General features: G+C 45.1%; 1 protein-coding gene across 1 annotated transcript in view; it reads right to left on the bottom strand.

Annotated features, from left to right (window-relative positions):
- The window catches only part of PTPRZ1 (protein tyrosine phosphatase receptor type Z1), a 187639-nt gene that overhangs the window by 124600 nt on the left and 45470 nt on the right, over window positions 1-17569 (bottom strand). The window contains exon 2 of the mRNA XM_084810855.1: window positions 9415-9480. Within this exon, the coding sequence (XP_084666981.1) occupies window positions 9415-9480 (66 nt within the window). The remainder of the gene's footprint in view (window positions 1-9414; window positions 9481-17569) is intronic.

Genomic DNA, 17569 nt, shown 5'->3' with positions numbered 1-17569 from the left:
CAGCCCCATGCTCCGCGCTCGCAAGAGGAGCACGGAGCGGCCAAAATGGGACATTCCCAGGGGGCATTCCAGGGTGGGGAGGGCAGAAATGCCTGTACAACACATCCAGTGTGTCGTACAGCAGCCTCCTCCCCCACTCTGCCCTCCTGTGGCTAGACAGCCACAATCGGCCGTCCAGCCGAAAATGCAGCTCAGGGGCGCATGGAGGGAACAATCCCCTCCATGCGTCTCCTGCCCTGCATTGGATAGATGGTTGCCTCCGAGTTTGGAGGCAGCTGCCTATCTGCATAGGATTGCACCCTAAGCGTGATAGTTTTATTTACCTTCAAGTAAGCCAATGGAGGTTTTCTTCTGTCTTTTCTTTTAACCTGCCCCCAATAGGGGCAGAGTTTTTGGGATGGAATGTGGGGGAAGGTTTAACCCTTCCCTCCCACAGCACAGCAGACCTGAACACTTGCACAAAGGTAAATAAAAGTATCGCACATAGCTACACTATGTGTGATTAGCCAAACCATTTTATTTGGCCATCAGTTAGCCAGTCACCAAGATTCACCTAGGGAACTGGAAAAGTTTCAGTTCGTGCAGATGGGAGCCAAGAGAAACTAGGGTCACACCGAAGACTATGCTGAGGCTATATGATTAATGTTGCAAATGGATGAGCTGGAGGACCTGGCAATAGCTACTGCGGAGGTCCACAATGTCTGTGAATTTGTGAAGACGTCATTTAAGCACATTGGCAAAAACCATTGTGATAAGACTGAAACAGGCCAATAGAAAGAGGCTAATGAGATCATTGTCACAGTTAATCACAACTACTACTCAACAGAAGTTTTTTTTCCCCCCAGGCAATTACACAGATACGTAATGATGCCATATCATGCCCATAAGCTATAATAAACTGCAAAGGTAATATGCTGAAATTGCTGATGCTGAATAAGTCTTTCCAAGTGCCCAGAAGTAAGTGGCAAGCTGAGCATTTGTAAGGTAAATATGCTTTTTGCTTAATGAATCTGCTGACTAAAGTATGAACCATCAATGGCCAAATGGTCTACAGGAGTGTCAACATGCAAATAAATGTGTAAACAAGATGAATATTTCTGAAGATTTATGTTAAATTAGTTAATTATTGTTCCATCTGCAATATTATCATTTTCTAGCAGTGCGGATGGAAGGATGCATCAGGGAACGGAAACACAGGTGTTGTTTGATAAGGTCACTCACATACTGCATTATTATATAGCTATATCAGCTATCAGTAATTTACACTTCTAGAAAAGGTAAATATATTATTAAGTGACCCAAAAGGCCAGTTTGGTATACTTTTACAGAGTAGTGGGCTTCAACTGGGAGACTGGATTCACATCCCCACTCAGCCAAGCTTATTTACTAGCTAGGTAGCCTTGGCCAAGCCAATATCCCTTAGCTCAGTTTACCTCACAGCGTTGATGTGATGATCAAACCGGATAACTTGATGTATGCCTGGGATGGGGAACCTCAGGCACAGGGGCCAAATCCATCCCTCTGAGGTTCCCCAGAAGGCTATGTCCCCTTCCCCCACCTCTTTCTCCCAATCATTTGCTGGCTTTCTGGCTTCTGTAAAGTTTTCTCCTTGTTCTAAAAGGATGAAATGCCTCTCCTAAGGCTTAGTTACTGGGAGTAAGATAAGCTACAATATGCTGGCATTTTTTGGCCTCTCCCACCACTAGCTTGTAGCCCCCGAGAGCTTCTCCAAAATCAAATTTGTCACTTGGGCTGAAAGAGGTTCCCCACCCCTGATGTATGCCATTATAGTTATTTCCCATGCCAATCCCACCAGTCCCAAAAGCTGTAACCTAACCTGTGTATTATGCATGTTAATGAAATAGCATGAGGTTTGCACAAGTTGCACAAGAGGTTGCAAGAAAAACAACATATTTGGATTTAGTTTCACTTTTCACAGGCAACACTTTAGTATAAAGTGTAAAACAGCTGTTCCACGAGCAGAAGATTCTGTCCACATGTGAAAGGGTGCCTTTGGATACAAAAATACTGTTGATTCCTGTGAGATAGTTTGGGGTGACCAGATAAGTGTGGTAAATAAATGACTTCATGTATCGATGTTGGTGAGAGACAAAGGGAAGGGAGGGGGTGGCCATGTGTCCTACTTTACAGAGGACAGTCTTCTATTTAAAGGGCTGTCCAGTGTAAGTCTCATTTAAAGATTAAAAAACCATATGGAACGAGAGCAGGGGCCTTGATGCTGCCCATCAACAGTTAGCATCTGGGTAGCAGACTGAGCAGGCACACAGGTCAACCGGACACAGTCTTCTCCACTATGGTGAAATGTATTGTTTCTATTTAAATGATTTATTTCTACATTATTTCTACATTTGCATCTATACATGTAAATTATCAATGTGTGTCCTCTTTTGTCCTCTTCTTTGGTGATGCATGAATGTCCACTCTACAAGAAGGTAGAATATCATTGTACAATAATGCTAGGACTCATACAGTTAGGAAGAGGTCAGTGAAAACCAATTTAGACCAGGAACGATATGTGTGAAAACCAGGAAGTTGAATAAGTAATGGCAATTTTTGTGGCAGACATATCAAGGAATGCTCCAGCTGTATATGCAGTTCTCTCCTATGTATGCATATATTTTCTTTGGATCACAGCCATAGTATGAAGTCCTGTGCAAACAACTGTACTTCCTTATAGGACACATGCAAAAGGACATGGATTACAGTTACTTTGTTTCAAATCTTAAAGGTAATCAAATTAATATAATAATCTCTCACCTTCATTTCCGTACTATGTTTCTTATCCAATTTCTTATCCAATTTCAAAGTTCATTTTTGAAGATTTATTCAACCAGCTTGTAAGGGTGGAATCCTATGGGGATAGTCAGCCACCTCTGAACTTGGAGGCAACTGACTATTCAATGCAGGGCGGATGGAATGTGGAGTGGATCTTCTCCTCTGCACTCTGGCCACCCTGCATTTGCAGCTAGATGGCCAATTTCAGCTGTGTAGCCAGGGCGCCTCAGAGCGGGGGGGGGGGGGGGATGCCGGATGGCACAGAGGAAGCATCATAATGGCACTTCCACCATCCTCTCTCCTCCCTGCCTCCAGAAACACCCCCTGAAAAGCGCGGAGCCGGGGGCAAACCGCACTGCCTACGAGGCAGCGGGGGAGGGGGCAAGAGTCTGGTTTCTGGGAACCAACCTCACAGGTTACAGCACTGGCTCTGAGCTCAGCTCCCAGAAAATGAAAATTCCTATGGCCATTTAGATGCTGACTAGCGGCCATAGAATTGCACCCTAAAATACTTATTTTCATACATACGTACATGATATAAATATAGGAACACAAGGAATTCTTATACAAGCAAACTGCAAAACCACACTCAATCCAAAAGAATTATTAATGAGGTCTAGGTGTGAAAACCTGTGTTTCCTAACATGAAATGCTTCAGAGACAGCTTTTTACCTGAACTCTTCTGCTGATCTGGCTTAATTGAGATTGTAATCATTTAGGAATCGAACAAGGGAAGTTCAGTCACTTGCATATTATCCACACAGTAGTCTGAACACTAAGGAAACAGATCTGCATGTACTATAGAAGCCTTGAGAGTACAAGCGCAGCTGTAAAGCAAATCTGGCAGTGCTGCTTGTGACCTAATGGAGAAATTGTGTCCTTTCTCCAAAGCAAGGCCTATCTACAAGAATTCTTTATCAGGGTTTTCATCTTCTCTGTTTATATGCAGGACAAAGTAGAGGGAAGAAGGCAGAGAGACATATAGGTAATAGATCCTTTATCACCCAGCCTCCCAAGAATATCTGTGACCAATGGCCTCAGAACAATGTGAGATTAAATTAATTTAAACACTTCTTCTGAAGCTAATTTTTTAATGAATGTCTCCATGGTAAGTGTTAAAATAAAGGTTCAGCCTAATAGCTTTCCAGATGAAGAGATGGTGGCTTGGCCCACTAATGAAGCACTTATGGAACAATTACAGGTAGTTTGATGATAATTGACTCTCATAAAAGCAACCCTCTGCTCGATTCATACTGATGATGGAGAAATAAAAGGAGGAATAAACACATTAGCTGTTTGTGCTTCACAGACAGAACAGTGGATTTGATGGAGCAGGGATCACTGCCTTGTGGTGAAGGGGCTTGCGTAACTCAGTGAAGCCATAAGCTATGCCATGCTGGGCCACCGAAGACGGACAGGTCATGGTGGAGAGTTCTGACAAAATGTGGTCCACAAAATGTGGTTGGAAATGGCAACCCACTTCAGTATTCTTGCCAAGAAAACCCCATGGAAGGTATCACAAGGCTAAAAGAGATGACGCCGGAAGATGAGCCCCTCAGGTTGGAAGATGTCCAATATACTACTGGGGAAAAGCAGAGGGAATTTCCAAGTAGCGCCAGAAAGAGTGAAGCGGCTGGGCCAAACCCGAAAGAACACACAGCTGTGGATGTGTCTGGTGGTGAAAAGAAAGTCCGATGCTGTAAAGAACAATATTGTTTAGGAAACTGGAATGTAAGATCAATGAATCAAGGTAAGTTGGAGGTGGTCAAACATGAGATGGCAAGATTGAACATGGACATCTTGGGAATCAGCAAACTAAAATGGACAGGCATGGGCGAATTTAATTCAGGTGACGATTATATCTACTACTGTGGGCAAGAATCCCTTAGAAGAAATGGAGTAGTACTCGTAGCAACAAAAGGGTGGGAAAAGCAGTACTGGGGTACAATCACAAAAACGATAGAATGATCTCAGTATGAATCCAAGGCAAACCAACATCACAGTAATTCAAGCCTATGCCCCAACCACTGAGGCCGAAGAAGCTGAGGTTGATCAGTTCTATGAATACTTACAACACCTTCTAGAACTAACACCAAAAAAAAGATGTCCTCTTCATCATAGGGGATTGGAATGCTAAAGTAGAAAGGCAAGAAATCACCGGGATAACAGACAAGCATGGCCTTGGTGTACAAAATGAAGCAGGACAAAGGCTAATAGAATTTTGCCAAGAGAACACGCTGATCATAGCAAACACTCTTTTCCAACAGCACAAGAGGCGACTCTACACATGGACATCACCAGATGGTCAATATCGAAATCAGATTGATTATGTCCTTTGCAGCCAAAGATGGAGAAGCTCTATGCAGTCAGTAAAAACAAGACCTGGAGCTGACTGTGGCTCAGATCATTTTACTTCTTGCAAAATTTCAGCTTAAATTGAAGAACGTAGGGAAAACCACTAAACCATTCAGGTATGACCTAAATCATATCCCTTATGAATACACAGTGGAGGTGAGGAATAGATTTAAGGGATTAGACCTGATAGACAGAGTGCCTGAAGAACTATGGACAGAGGTCCGTAACATTGTTCAGAAGGCAGCAACTCAATCCATCCCAAAGAAAAAGAAATGCAAGAAAGCCAAGTGGCTGTCTGATGAGGCTTTACAAGTAGCTGAGGAAAGAAGGGAAGCAAAAAGCAAGGGAGAAAGGGGAAGATATATCCAACTGAATGCAGAGTTCCAGAGAATAGCAAGGAGAGACAAAAAGGCCTTCTTAAATGAACAATGCAAAGAAATCGAGGAAAGCAATAGAATGGGAAAGACTAGAGATCTTTTCAAGAAAATCGGAGATCTCAAGGGGATGTTTTGTGCAAAGATAGGCATGATAAAGGACAAAGAAAGCAGAGACCTATCAGAAGAAAGATCTTAATGTCCCTGATAGCCATAATAGTGCGGTCACTGAACTTGAGCTGGACATCCTAGAGAGTGAAGTCAAGTGGGCCTTAGGAAGTGTTACTAACAACAAAGCTAGTGGAGATGACAGTATTCCAGCTGAGCTATGTAAAATCCTAAAAGATGATGCTGTTAAAGTGCTGCACTCAATATGCCAACAAATTTGGAACACTCAACAGTGGCCACAAGACTGGAAAAGGTCAGTTTACATTCCAATTCCAAAGAAGGGCAATGCCAAAGTGTGTTCAAACTACCGCACAATTGCGCTCATTTCACAGGCCAGCAAGGTTATGCTCAAAATCCTACAAGCTAGGCTTCAGCAGCATGTGAACCGAGAACTACCAGAATTACAAGCGGGGTTTCGAAGAGGCAGAGGAACTAGAAATCAAATCGCCAACATTCGCTGGATCATGGAGAAAGCAAGAGAATTCCAGAAAAACGTCTATTTCTGCTTCATTGATTACGCTAAAGCCTTTGATTGCATCACAACAAACTGTGGCAAATTCTTAAAGAGATGGGAGTACCAGACCACCTTATCTGTCTCCTGAGAAACCTGTACGAGGGTCAAGAAGCAACAGTAAGAACCGGGCATGGAACAACCGATTGGTTCAAAATTGGGAAGGAGTACGACAAGGCTGTATATTGTCGCCCTGCATATTTAATTTATATGCAAAGTACATCATGACAAACGCCGGGTTGGATGAATCAGAGGTCGGAATTAAGATTGCCGGGAGAATTATCAACAACCTCCGATATGCAGACGATACCACCCTAATGGCAGAAAGCGAAGAGGATCTCAAGAGCCTCTTGTTGAGGGTGAAAGTGGAGAGTGCAAAAGCTGATTTGAAACTCAGCATTAAAAAACAAAGATCACGGCATCTGGCCCCATCATTTCCTGGCATATAGAAGGGGAGGAAATGGAAGCAGTGACAGATTTTACTTTCTTGGGCTCCAAGTTCACCGCAGATGGTGACTGTAGCCATGAAATTAAAAGACGCTTGCTCCTTGGGAGGAAAGCTATGGCAAACCTAGACAGCATAGTAAGAAGCAGAGACACCACCTTGCCGACAAAGGTTCATATAATCAAAGCTATGGTTTTCCCAGTAGTAATGTATGGCTGTGAGAGCTGGACTATAAGGAAGGCTGAGCGCCGAAGAATCGATGCTTTCGAACTGTGGTGCTGGAGAAGACTCTTACGAGTCCCCTGGACTGCAAGGAGGTCCAATCAGTCAATCCTAAAGGAAATCAACCCTGAGTGCTCATTGGAAGGACAGATACTGAAGCTGAAGCTCAAATATTTTGGCCACCTAATGCGAAGAGAAAACTCCCTGGAAAAGACCCTGATGCTGGGAAAGACTGAAGGCAAAAGGAGAAGGGGACGGCAGAGGATGAGATGGCTAGATAGCATCACCGATGCAATGAATATGAACTTGAGCACACTCCGGGAGAGAGCGCAGGACAGGAAGGCCTGGCGTGCTATGGCCCATGGGGTCGCGAAGAGTCGGACACGACTTAACGACTGAACAACAACAACTATCTGGTAACTGTAGGAAGGAGGGTCTCTCAAAATTAGAACTTTTGGCTTAGGGGAGATCTGGTCATTCATTTTAGTTCTCTGCACTGGTGAGTTGTACAGGGGGTTTATTTTCTAGATGTACTGTGGGAAACCTCAACCTAGGAGAGCAGGGAGACTTTATCTCCAATAAAATGATTTTGTAAAAATAATATCAAATTGATTTTAAAGTAATCTATAGTTCTAGATACAACTTAACCTAAGTAGTCAAACTAAGTATTGGGATGGTGTTTATAAGAAATGCTGTGAAATATCAGTAATACTTTACAACGGAACATTTTAGGGAAGTTTAAGAAATTCACTCTGTATAAATTCTATGTTGAAATGACCCAATCTACCCCCACTAGCTTTCACAGTTTGCTATGAACACAGAAACACAGTTCTTAGCTCTTTACAGAAATAAAATACTTCTTTGCCCATGAGAGCATAACAAATTATGATGTTTCAGTTTTGCAAAGTCATAAAACTATGGGTTTCTTTTTTACACATGTACAATACCAGTTTTAACATATATAGAGAGAAGTACATACACAATGCATGTAAAACTCTCAGTATTCATCAAACTGAGTCATGTGAGAAACATTTGGTTTTTTTTAAAAAAAGATGAATAACATCAGAAGACAACAGGTGGGAATCACGAGTAAACAAATGCAAAACTGAATGAAGCGAACTGAGACAGATTTGTCCAACCTAGGAAATTTAATGTAATCCTTCACATGGGGTTCAAAGTAGAAACAAATGTGAAAATTCTGGAGCCAGTTTTGAAAATAGTATCTTAACTTTCAATTTATTCTTTTTCATTTTAATATTGTAACATTTGTTGAGAGAGAAAATCAATTAATTCAGGAATAATATGATTATTTCTTTACCTCATTTCCAGTTAAGGGGCTGGTTATGCATGGCCATTTTCTTCATAGTGATGAACATGAGTTGTCGTTGATAAATTAAGGGAGCAATCCTATCTGGATCGATGGTTGCCTCCAAGCCCAGGGGCAACTGCCTATCCAGTGCAGGTCGGGAGGAGTAGGGAGGATCAGATCTCCTCCTTGCTCCCCTCACCTGGCTTTCACAGCTAGACAGCTGATTTTGGCTGTCTAGCCGTGGGACCTTGAAGCGTGGGAAGTGGCAGCCAGATGACACATAGGATGTGTCGTACTGGCATTTCTGACCTCCCCCCCCCCCCGGAAAGGCCCCATTTTCTCTGTTCTGCCGCTTATGAGCATGGGCTCCGAGGTCGGTTTCCGGAAACCTACCTATCCTATGGCCATCTATCCGCTGACTAGCGGCCACAGGATTGTGCCCTAAGGCTACAGTCCTATACACAATTATCTGGAAGTAAGTAAACCCCATCCACCTCAAATATCTAATACTTATTCTGAATTCACTTCTGCTAGTTTATAAACATTTGTCCTCCCCTCCCTCAAGGGTTCTAATATATACAATTTTACTTTTTAAAATAATAATATAATTGGGAACTTCAGCTCCAACTGAAATCGAAAAGTTATATATTTAGATTTCAGTTGGAAAACTGAAGCAATACATTTCATTAACTATCCTTTGCTATTTGTATCTGGCAGAAAATCAGATAATGGCTATGTTGGTGATTAATTAATCCCAAACCATTTTTCTCCCCATGCCAGCTGAATGAGCTTTTAAAGGCCATAATCATGTAAGCAATTCAGAGTTTCACAAGGCTGTTTCTGAACATTTGAAAATTGGAAATTAAGCTGGAAAGCAGACTCAACTCTAGCATTTTCTTCATTAATTTCCAACAAGGAAATGAGCATCTTACCCTCCTGTTTCACATTTAGGAACAGGTAATCTTCAGGACCGTTTTTTTTTTTTTTAAGGGGGGAGTATCTATGAGGTAAAATATCCATCCGACCACAGAACAAAGAGTAATACATTTATTTGCAATAAATGTATAAATATATCCATTCATAAACACTCCCTGTCCTCCTCTTACTTTTAATATTTAATCTGTGTGAGAATACATTTTAACCAATTGGTTCAATCTGCTTTGCCTATCAAAGGAAAATACGAATTGCTGATTATTATTATTAAACATCATGAAATATCAAATGATGCACTTACCTGAGTAGGACCAGTCAACCTCTTCAATATATTTTCGCTGCTGTCTAAAGTATCCAGAAACCAGTTCTAAAAATAAACAAGCAGTAATCAAAACATAAGCATAAAGTAGTACAGAGGAGTCCAAAAACAAAAAAACCCTTCATTATCAATGTACTAACTTTGTTCTATATTTTATCCACACAGTGTAAACAATGTGCCCCACAGTCTTTCTGTGTATCTCATTAGTTATCAAAGTAGAGAGTTCATTTGGATTACTCCACAGCCAGCCTCCAGCACCAACTCCTATATTTCCAGCCTCTACCTCATCTATCACTGGACTTTCAAACCTGAAAATTTGTCTCTCAAGAATCTTCTTTAACAAGTGTGGAGAGACAGAGAAAAATGGATGAATTGGTAATGGTAGTATTGGAGTGGAATTAATTAACCAGAACACTTTACAAACATATATAATAAAGAATACCATGCAGATACATTTGTATTTTGTGGGCTCAAAAGGGAGGCTCCTCTTTAACCTCCTAGCATAGCTGGATTTATTAGTTGAAATAAGGATAAAAATATTGCACACATATCTATGGAAGTGACATGGCATGCTGCTCATTAAATGATTGACAACATTAAAACACTGTGGCAGACCATGTCAGTTCCATAGATTTGTGCATACTATGAACCCAGCTAAACAAGGAATAAGAGAGGAGTAAAAAAAGAATTTAGAGCCCTTTTCATGGATCAGTAACTTATGGCAAGAGCTTGGATTCTGCATGTATTCACTTTTAATATTCCTGCCATATTTGTAAAATGAATACACGATATATGTATTGGGAACAAAGAGTTTTATTAGAGTAAGTCTCCCAAGAATGCAAGAGGGGCAAAATCCTAGCTAATTATAAGCTATTAGCAGTCAGTGGCTGAATCTACACATAGCAGTTATACTATTATCATACCGTTATCATAACTATTGGTGCCCATTGGTGTCATGTATACCAATAGTTATGATAACGGTATGATAACTGTATAACTGGTATGTGCAGATTCAGCCAATGATGCTGATTGCCCAAGGCTTAGTTTATGAGGCCATGGCCGCATGCTCCTCCCTCGCTTTGCCCTGCCCTCCCTTCTATCTTTCCTTATGTGCCAGCTTTGGTTTGAAGATTTGGTTTGCATTAAGCAGTGTTCCCCTTTTTGATTGAATCAGAACCCCTTTTTGTTCGAACTCTGGCTTAACGTCAGTTAACAACCCAGGAAAATAAACCAGGATCAAATCCTACTTATTTCTCTGGTTTGTTAACCAACACTAAACCAGAGTTCCCTGGTTTGGACAAAATGGGAAACTTTGGTGTAATGCAGGCCAAGGTGTTCACTCCAAACACAACATGTGATGAGAGGAGTGCGCAGCCAGAGTTCACATCCATGGCTTCATAAACCATGGCTAATGATGCTTCAGAGAATCATCCAAACATGGCTGAGCTGTTGAGAAAGGCAAATGTTAGAGAGAACTAGGTATTAGACGACAGGGGTGGTTTGGGGCTGCAAGAAGGTAGAAAGCAGGGCTGAATGCCATGGATGAGAGTACAAAAGAGGGTCTAAGGAAAGTAGAGTGAAAGAAGCAAGAGTGACAGGAGAGTAGTGGACAAAGTCAGAGTGGGATGTATGAAGGGGATAGGGCACAGAGTGTTAGAAAAAGACTGTCCTCTTATTCTTTGACTGTCAGCTCTTTGCTGGACCTTTGAGCTATTAGCCATAACTATTGAGCCCACTGGACACACATGTCCAGTGGCAGTGTACATCTGCTAAAAAGGGAAGTCGTAAAACATGGTTAAGACAGTCACATAAGCATAATCACAAAAATAAACATGCCGACATTATCTCATTGTACATCTGCAGGTCACGCTTCTGCTGTGTCAGCTAGTAGCTTAGTCGGTTAAAATGTCTTATCACTAGCAAAAATGTATAGGGGACGGAGGTATAAAAAGACTTATGCATGCTTAGCTCGGGGTCCAGACTGCTCTGTACCCATTTTGCAAAACGACTAATAAAATAGTGTTGGATCCACTGCTGCCTGCCTGGCATCCTTTCTTTCAACCAAAAGCAAGAACTTTTTATCTAACAATTTGGTGCCATGACTCGGATCCTGCTTCGGGGCGCGTCCCCTTCGCGCTGAACCGAAGGGCCGCGGACAAGAAGTGGCCACAGGCGGTTGTTTTACACTGCCTTCTCCTCACGTCGGCGGCGGCGAAGGCGCTTGGGGACCAACGCCAGAGGAAGGGGGAGACGTGATCACTCCTTTTAGGCACCGGCAGTGGATCAATAAAGCAGCTGGACGCAGCTGCGGGCGGGACAGAAGAGGCTTTTGGGGTAAGTGAAACAGCTTACATTAGGGGATAAACGCGGGATGCTGGTGTGTTTGTGATTGTGTGAGACGCCTACGGGCGAAGCGAGTGAGGAGCCCTGATCTGCATTTCCCTACCCCGGCGACAGGCTGGGTCAGAGGAGGGCGAAGAGCAAGATTTGTTGATTGAAATTCCCACCGTCATGCGCGGGTCCTAGTCCAAGCCTGCAGAGAAGTCCCATACGCCCTTGGAGTGTTGTTTGCGCAATTGGACACATTTTAAGCAGGATTATGGAACTAAGGTGACAAAGGATCGCCTTGTCCTTTTTTGCACCCCGGGAATGGCCAATATTAGAGCCCAAATGGCCACCTGAGGGGTCTTTTGACCCAACCTTGGTATCTGATGTGCGAATAACAGTAACACAGAGGGGAAGTTGGGACCAGTTCCCTTATATTGATTCATGGGCAACTTGTGTGCCCCTTGGCGGCAGACCCGCTCTGTGGGTTGTTGAATGCATGTCCCTGGTCCTTCCCATGGTGGTCAAAAGGAAACCACCAAAAGAGGGACCACCTAGGGTCGTGGCCACGGCACCGGAGGACCCATTGCTTCCTCCTCCCTACGGGACAGTTGTCGCAGGGTGACCACGCCCGTTGCAACCACCACCTTCTCCTGAGGGGCCCGCCGGGTGGCTAGATGCCCCCGAGGAGGACCCCTTTCACGAAATAGTACCAGAGGACTCCACCCCTCTAGTTGAACGCCGGGACACTTTCCAAGATCGTCTGCATTCCCTGGAGGAAAGATTGGAGGTCCTACAGAGAGAAGCAAAAGGGGGACCTAACTATAACTTGCGAAAGGACCCCCAACCACAGGTGAAGTTCACCTTCCCCATCAGAGAAGTCCCTGACCCTACCGCCCAACATCCTCAAGGGACGATGTTTGTCTATGTCCCATTCACGACATCTGATTTGTATAATTGGAAACAATTTAACCCCTCCTTTGAAGAGGATCCCGGCCCACTCCTGTCTCTGATGGAGAATGTGAGGCTCACTCACAACCCCACATGGGATGATACACAAATGCTGTTAAACACCTGTTTCCTCAGCCAAAAACCAACCATCCTTGTGGGGGCACGAGCCAAGTATAGGGAGGAAAATCCCCAGGCAACTGAAGAGGAGACGGCGGAGTTCTGCCCACAGGGCGACCCAATTGGGGGGTGGCCACAGCGGCACATAGACACTTACATGCTGACTATTTTCAGCTCATTTTAGCAGGCATGAAGCAAGCCGCGAGAAGGGCCCCCAATTTGCAAAAAATCCTGACTCTAAAGCAAGACAAAAACGAACCTCCTGCCGTGTTCCTCCAAAGGCTGAGGGAAGCCTTCGCTAAATATACTGACATTGACTTGAATGATCCAAATAATTTAAGGATCCTCCTGACTCAGTTCGTGGGAAATAGCTACCAAGACATCAGAAAGAAGTTGCAAAAGGTTGAAGGAGGGTTGGCAGCTGACCTAGGAGTTTTAGTTGAGGTAGCTCAAAAGGTTTATGAGAGGTGAGAAGAAGAAGAAGGAAAAGAAAAAGACAAGAGGCAGGCAAAGCTCCTTGCTGCGGTTCTTAGACCCGACAAAGGGGGAGCTAAGAAGGGGGGAAAAGGGGGAAGGAAGGGATCTCCCCTGGGGAAGGATCACTGTGCCTTCTGTAAGAAAATGGGGCACTGGAAGCATGATTGTGAGGCTTTGAAGCAGAAAGAGAGAGAGGAGAAGACGGGAGGAGCGGAGAGAGTTTTGTACGAATAAGAAAGGGACTAGGACAGACCGGGGCCCGGCCCCCTCTTAGCCGTCTCTGAGGCAAGATGGGACCCCATGGTCAAAATAAAGGTTGGGGGCCGCTCCTACAAAGCCCTTGTAGACACAGGGGCCGCCCTGTCCATCCTCCCCCTCAGCGAGCCCCCAACAGGAAGTGGGGGTTCACCACCATAATGGGGGTCGAAGGAAGGGCAACCTGAGTGCCTCTCTCTTGTCCCCTGTTCACCAAGGTTGGGAAAGCACACCTAGAACATGCATTTGTCTGTACCCTCTCCTGTCCGGTGGCATTGCTAGGAAGGGACTTATTGACTAAAGTCCAAATTGAGATTGCCTTTACCCCTGACGGAAGGATGGAGGTACGCGGCCCTTTTGAAGGTTGCAGAAGAACCCACCTCAGAAGCCAACGAGGACTGGGGCTTAATAGAAAACAGAGTCAACCCTCTAGCTTGGGCCAAGATTGGAGGGGCCTCTTGTGCCAAGTCGGCAGCACCATACAAAATTCCCCTCAAGGAGGGAGCAAGGCCTGTTCATGTGAAACAGTATCCCCTTTCCTGCCAAGGAAAGGAGGGCCTACAACCAGTAATAACGAAGCTCCGAGAAGAAGGCCGGCTCACCGAGATAATGTCCCCCTATAACACACCCATCCTTGCTGTGTCCAAAGGGGGGGCAAGGAGTATCGCTTGGTGCAAGACCTCCACCTCATTAATCAGCAGATCGAGGCCCCCCATCCTGTGGTCTCTAATCCACACACCCTCCTTGTAGGAATTCCAGAAGAGCACGCCTGGTTCACTGTCATAGACCTAAAAGATGCCTTTTTCAGCATCCCCCTCCACCCTGATTCAAGGCCTTTGTTTGCCTTTGATTGGGAGAGCCTAGAGGGAGGGTCAAAGGTTCAATTAACATGGACAGTAATCCCTCAGGGGCTCAATCTCTCACCGGTTGTCTTTGGCCAGCAGCTCCAAAAGGAGCTCGAACCCTGGGTCCAGCAGCACTTAGAGGTGCATCTCCTCCAGTACCGTGATGACCTCCTGATTTCAGCCAAGGCCAAGAATACGTGCCTAAGTGGGATGGTTTCCCTCCTCAACCATCTAGCGGGGGGAGGTTATAAAGTGTCAAAGAAAAAAGTACAGTTGGCCCAACCAACTGTAAAATTCCTAGGCTACCACTTAACTAAAGGGACTCAGAGCCTAGGGCAAGAAAGAGTCGAAGTCATCCATGACACTCCTGTCCCTAAGTCCCCCCGTGAATTAAGGGCCTACCTGGGGTTGACCGGATTCTGCTGACTATGGATAGCAAACTATGGAGAAATGGCACGGCTGCTGTATGAGGCGCTGCAAAAAGATAGATTGGATAAATGGAAATGGACTAAGGAAATGAATAAGTCTTTCCTCAGTCTTAAAGCTGCCCTTGTGTCACCGCCTGCCCTGGCCATACCAAATCCCAGCCAGCCATTTAGACTTTATGTGCATGAAAATAAGGGCATAGCTTCAGGAGTGCTTTGCCAGCGAAAAGGGCCCTCTTGGAGACCAGTGGGATATTATTCCAAGGTCCTAGACGTCGTAGCACGAGGATGGCCAAGTTGCTTGAGGGCAGTGGCAGCAACAGCTCTGATCTGCACAGAGGCCGAGAAGATGACGATGGGAGGACCCACTGAAGTCTGGGTGCCACATGGAGTGCCACAAATTTTAGGATCAGGAGGAGGAAGCAAATTTCTCAACCCGGCCCGGCATTCCCGATATGAAATAGGTTTACTAACAAACGAAAACCTCACTTTTAAGGCTTGCTCTAGCTTTAATATCGCCACACTGCTGCCAACATTACTGGGCACAAACGGATCGGGACTCCCAGATCATGACTGCCTTGAAGTACTGGACCTAGACACTAAAGGTCGACCAGACCTTGAGGATGAACCAATAGAGGGAGCCGAAGATCTGTTTGTAGATGGGTCTAGCTATATGCTGGATGGAAGGCGCTATACAGGAGCGGCTGTCGTTACCCTAGACGAGAGTGTGCACGAGGAAAGACTGCCTCCTCATTTCTCCGCCCAATCCGCTGAACTGGTAGCCCTGGCAAGAGCCCTGCAAGCCAGCAAGGGAAAGCGAGTAAATATTTATACCGATAGCAAAAACGCCTTCGCCGTTGTGCATGCTCATGGGCAACTGTGGAAGGAGAGGGGATTCCTTACAGCAAACGGATCTCCAGTGGCTAATGGTGGCCTAATAGTGGATCTTCTGGATGCCCTCCAGCTGCCCTCACAAGTGGCTGTTGTCCACGTCTGAGCCCATAGGAAAGAAAAAGAGGAAAAATGGAGACGGGGAAACCAGAAGGCAGATGGAGCTGCAAAAAGAGCAGCCAGAGAGGGAATCCAAGGAACATTCCTCGTCTTACCCAAAAGAAAAGAGCGCCCCACATACTCCCCTGCTGAGTTGCAGATGTCACAAGAACACGGAATAAGTCCCTGCGACGACGGATGGATCCAGATGACAGATGGAAGACTGCTTCTTCCACAGACCCTGCAGAGGGCTGTTCTAGAACAAGTCCACCATTCTCTTGGACACCCTGGAGCATCAGCCATGATTGACTATTGCAAGAGGCTGTTTGTTTCCCCTGGCTTAACTGTACGCGCCCACCAACTAGCCGCAACCTGTGAAATCTGCCAGAAAACCAACCCTCCCAGGGCAGCCCCTCCGCCAAAAGGAGGGCGACCCTGGGCCTACTATCCTTTCCAGAGGGTGCAGATTGATTTTGCTGAAATGCCACCATGTAGGGGTTACAGGTATTTGCTTGTAATAGTGTGTCAAATGACAGGGTGGGTAGAGGCGTTTCCATGCAGAAACTGCTAAGCTAAAACTGTTGTTGCTAAGTTGTTACAGGAGGTGGTGCCCCGGTTCTCCCTGCCCGAAGTTATAGAGTCCAATCAGGGCTCACACTTCACCTCAGTTATTACACGGGGGCTGGCACAGGCTCTGGGAGTACAGTGGCACTTACATTGCCCCTGGAGGCCCCAGGCAAGTGGACAAGTTGAAAGAGTCAATCGGAGTCTCAAGGAGACTTTAACCAAACTCCAACAAGGGGTAAAGCTCACTTGGGTTGAGGCTCTGCCAATAGCTTTAACAAAACTTCGAAGGATGCCAAGAAAGGACATAAAGTTGTCCCCCTTCGAGCTGATGTTTGGGTTCCCGCCTCAGGTACACTGCGGAAGGAGGGAGAAAGTCAAGTGGGAGATGGGTGATCAGATGCTAAGGGATCAGTTGACTTCTCTACAGTCTGTTCTTTCACAGCTACGAGCTTATTCCGTTCCATTCCAGAGATTGCCGTTAGATGCACCTATCCATCTCTTCCAGACGGGAGACGAGGTGTTGCTGAAAAAGTGGAATAAAGAAGCTTTAAAGGAAGGGTGGGAAGGGCCCTATTTGGTGGGGCCAACCAGCCACTCATGTGTAAAACTTGTAGGTTCTAGCAAATGGACACATTGCAGCTGGTTAAAGCCATTTAAATGACCCCTGCTTCCTCCTGTCACCCAGAAAGAACAGGAGGACACGGGCAACGGTCCTTTGCTCCCTGGCACCCCTCCGGAAGCTGCCAGGGACACAGGCAAAGAAGCCATCCAGGAGCCACAATCGCCTGTAATATACAAGTCACAACATCTGGGAAAAGCTTGGGTTTGAATTACAAAAAAAACTTGTAATATGAAGCAAGTATTGTGGGTGGTGTTGGTAATGCTAGTCAAAGAAATATTAACATGGATGGTGATACCTCAAGGGTTTGGGCTTGACAGCTTCAAAATAAAACCCCAAAATGTCACACCTACGCCCCTCAAACCACTTCTGGTACAGATCCCCGAGAAAGAGAGGCATCCCTGGAGAACCAGGTTAGGAATCCCAATAACAGAGGAAACTGATAATGTGTGGTTAGAATGGATAAAGTATACAGCCAAGTCCTTAAATAAGTCTGACTGTTTTGTTTGTGCCACAGGAAGATCGGTAGCAAAGGTGCTGCCTTTTCCTCTGGGGTGGGACACTCC

This window comes from Heloderma suspectum, chromosome 7, assembly GCF_057233095.1.
Source record: "Heloderma suspectum isolate Gila_16-S chromosome 7, 16-S_ref, whole genome shotgun sequence".
Taxonomy (NCBI): Eukaryota; Metazoa; Chordata; class Lepidosauria; order Squamata; family Helodermatidae; genus Heloderma; species Heloderma suspectum.
This window is presented reverse-complemented; position numbering and strand designations above follow the sequence as displayed.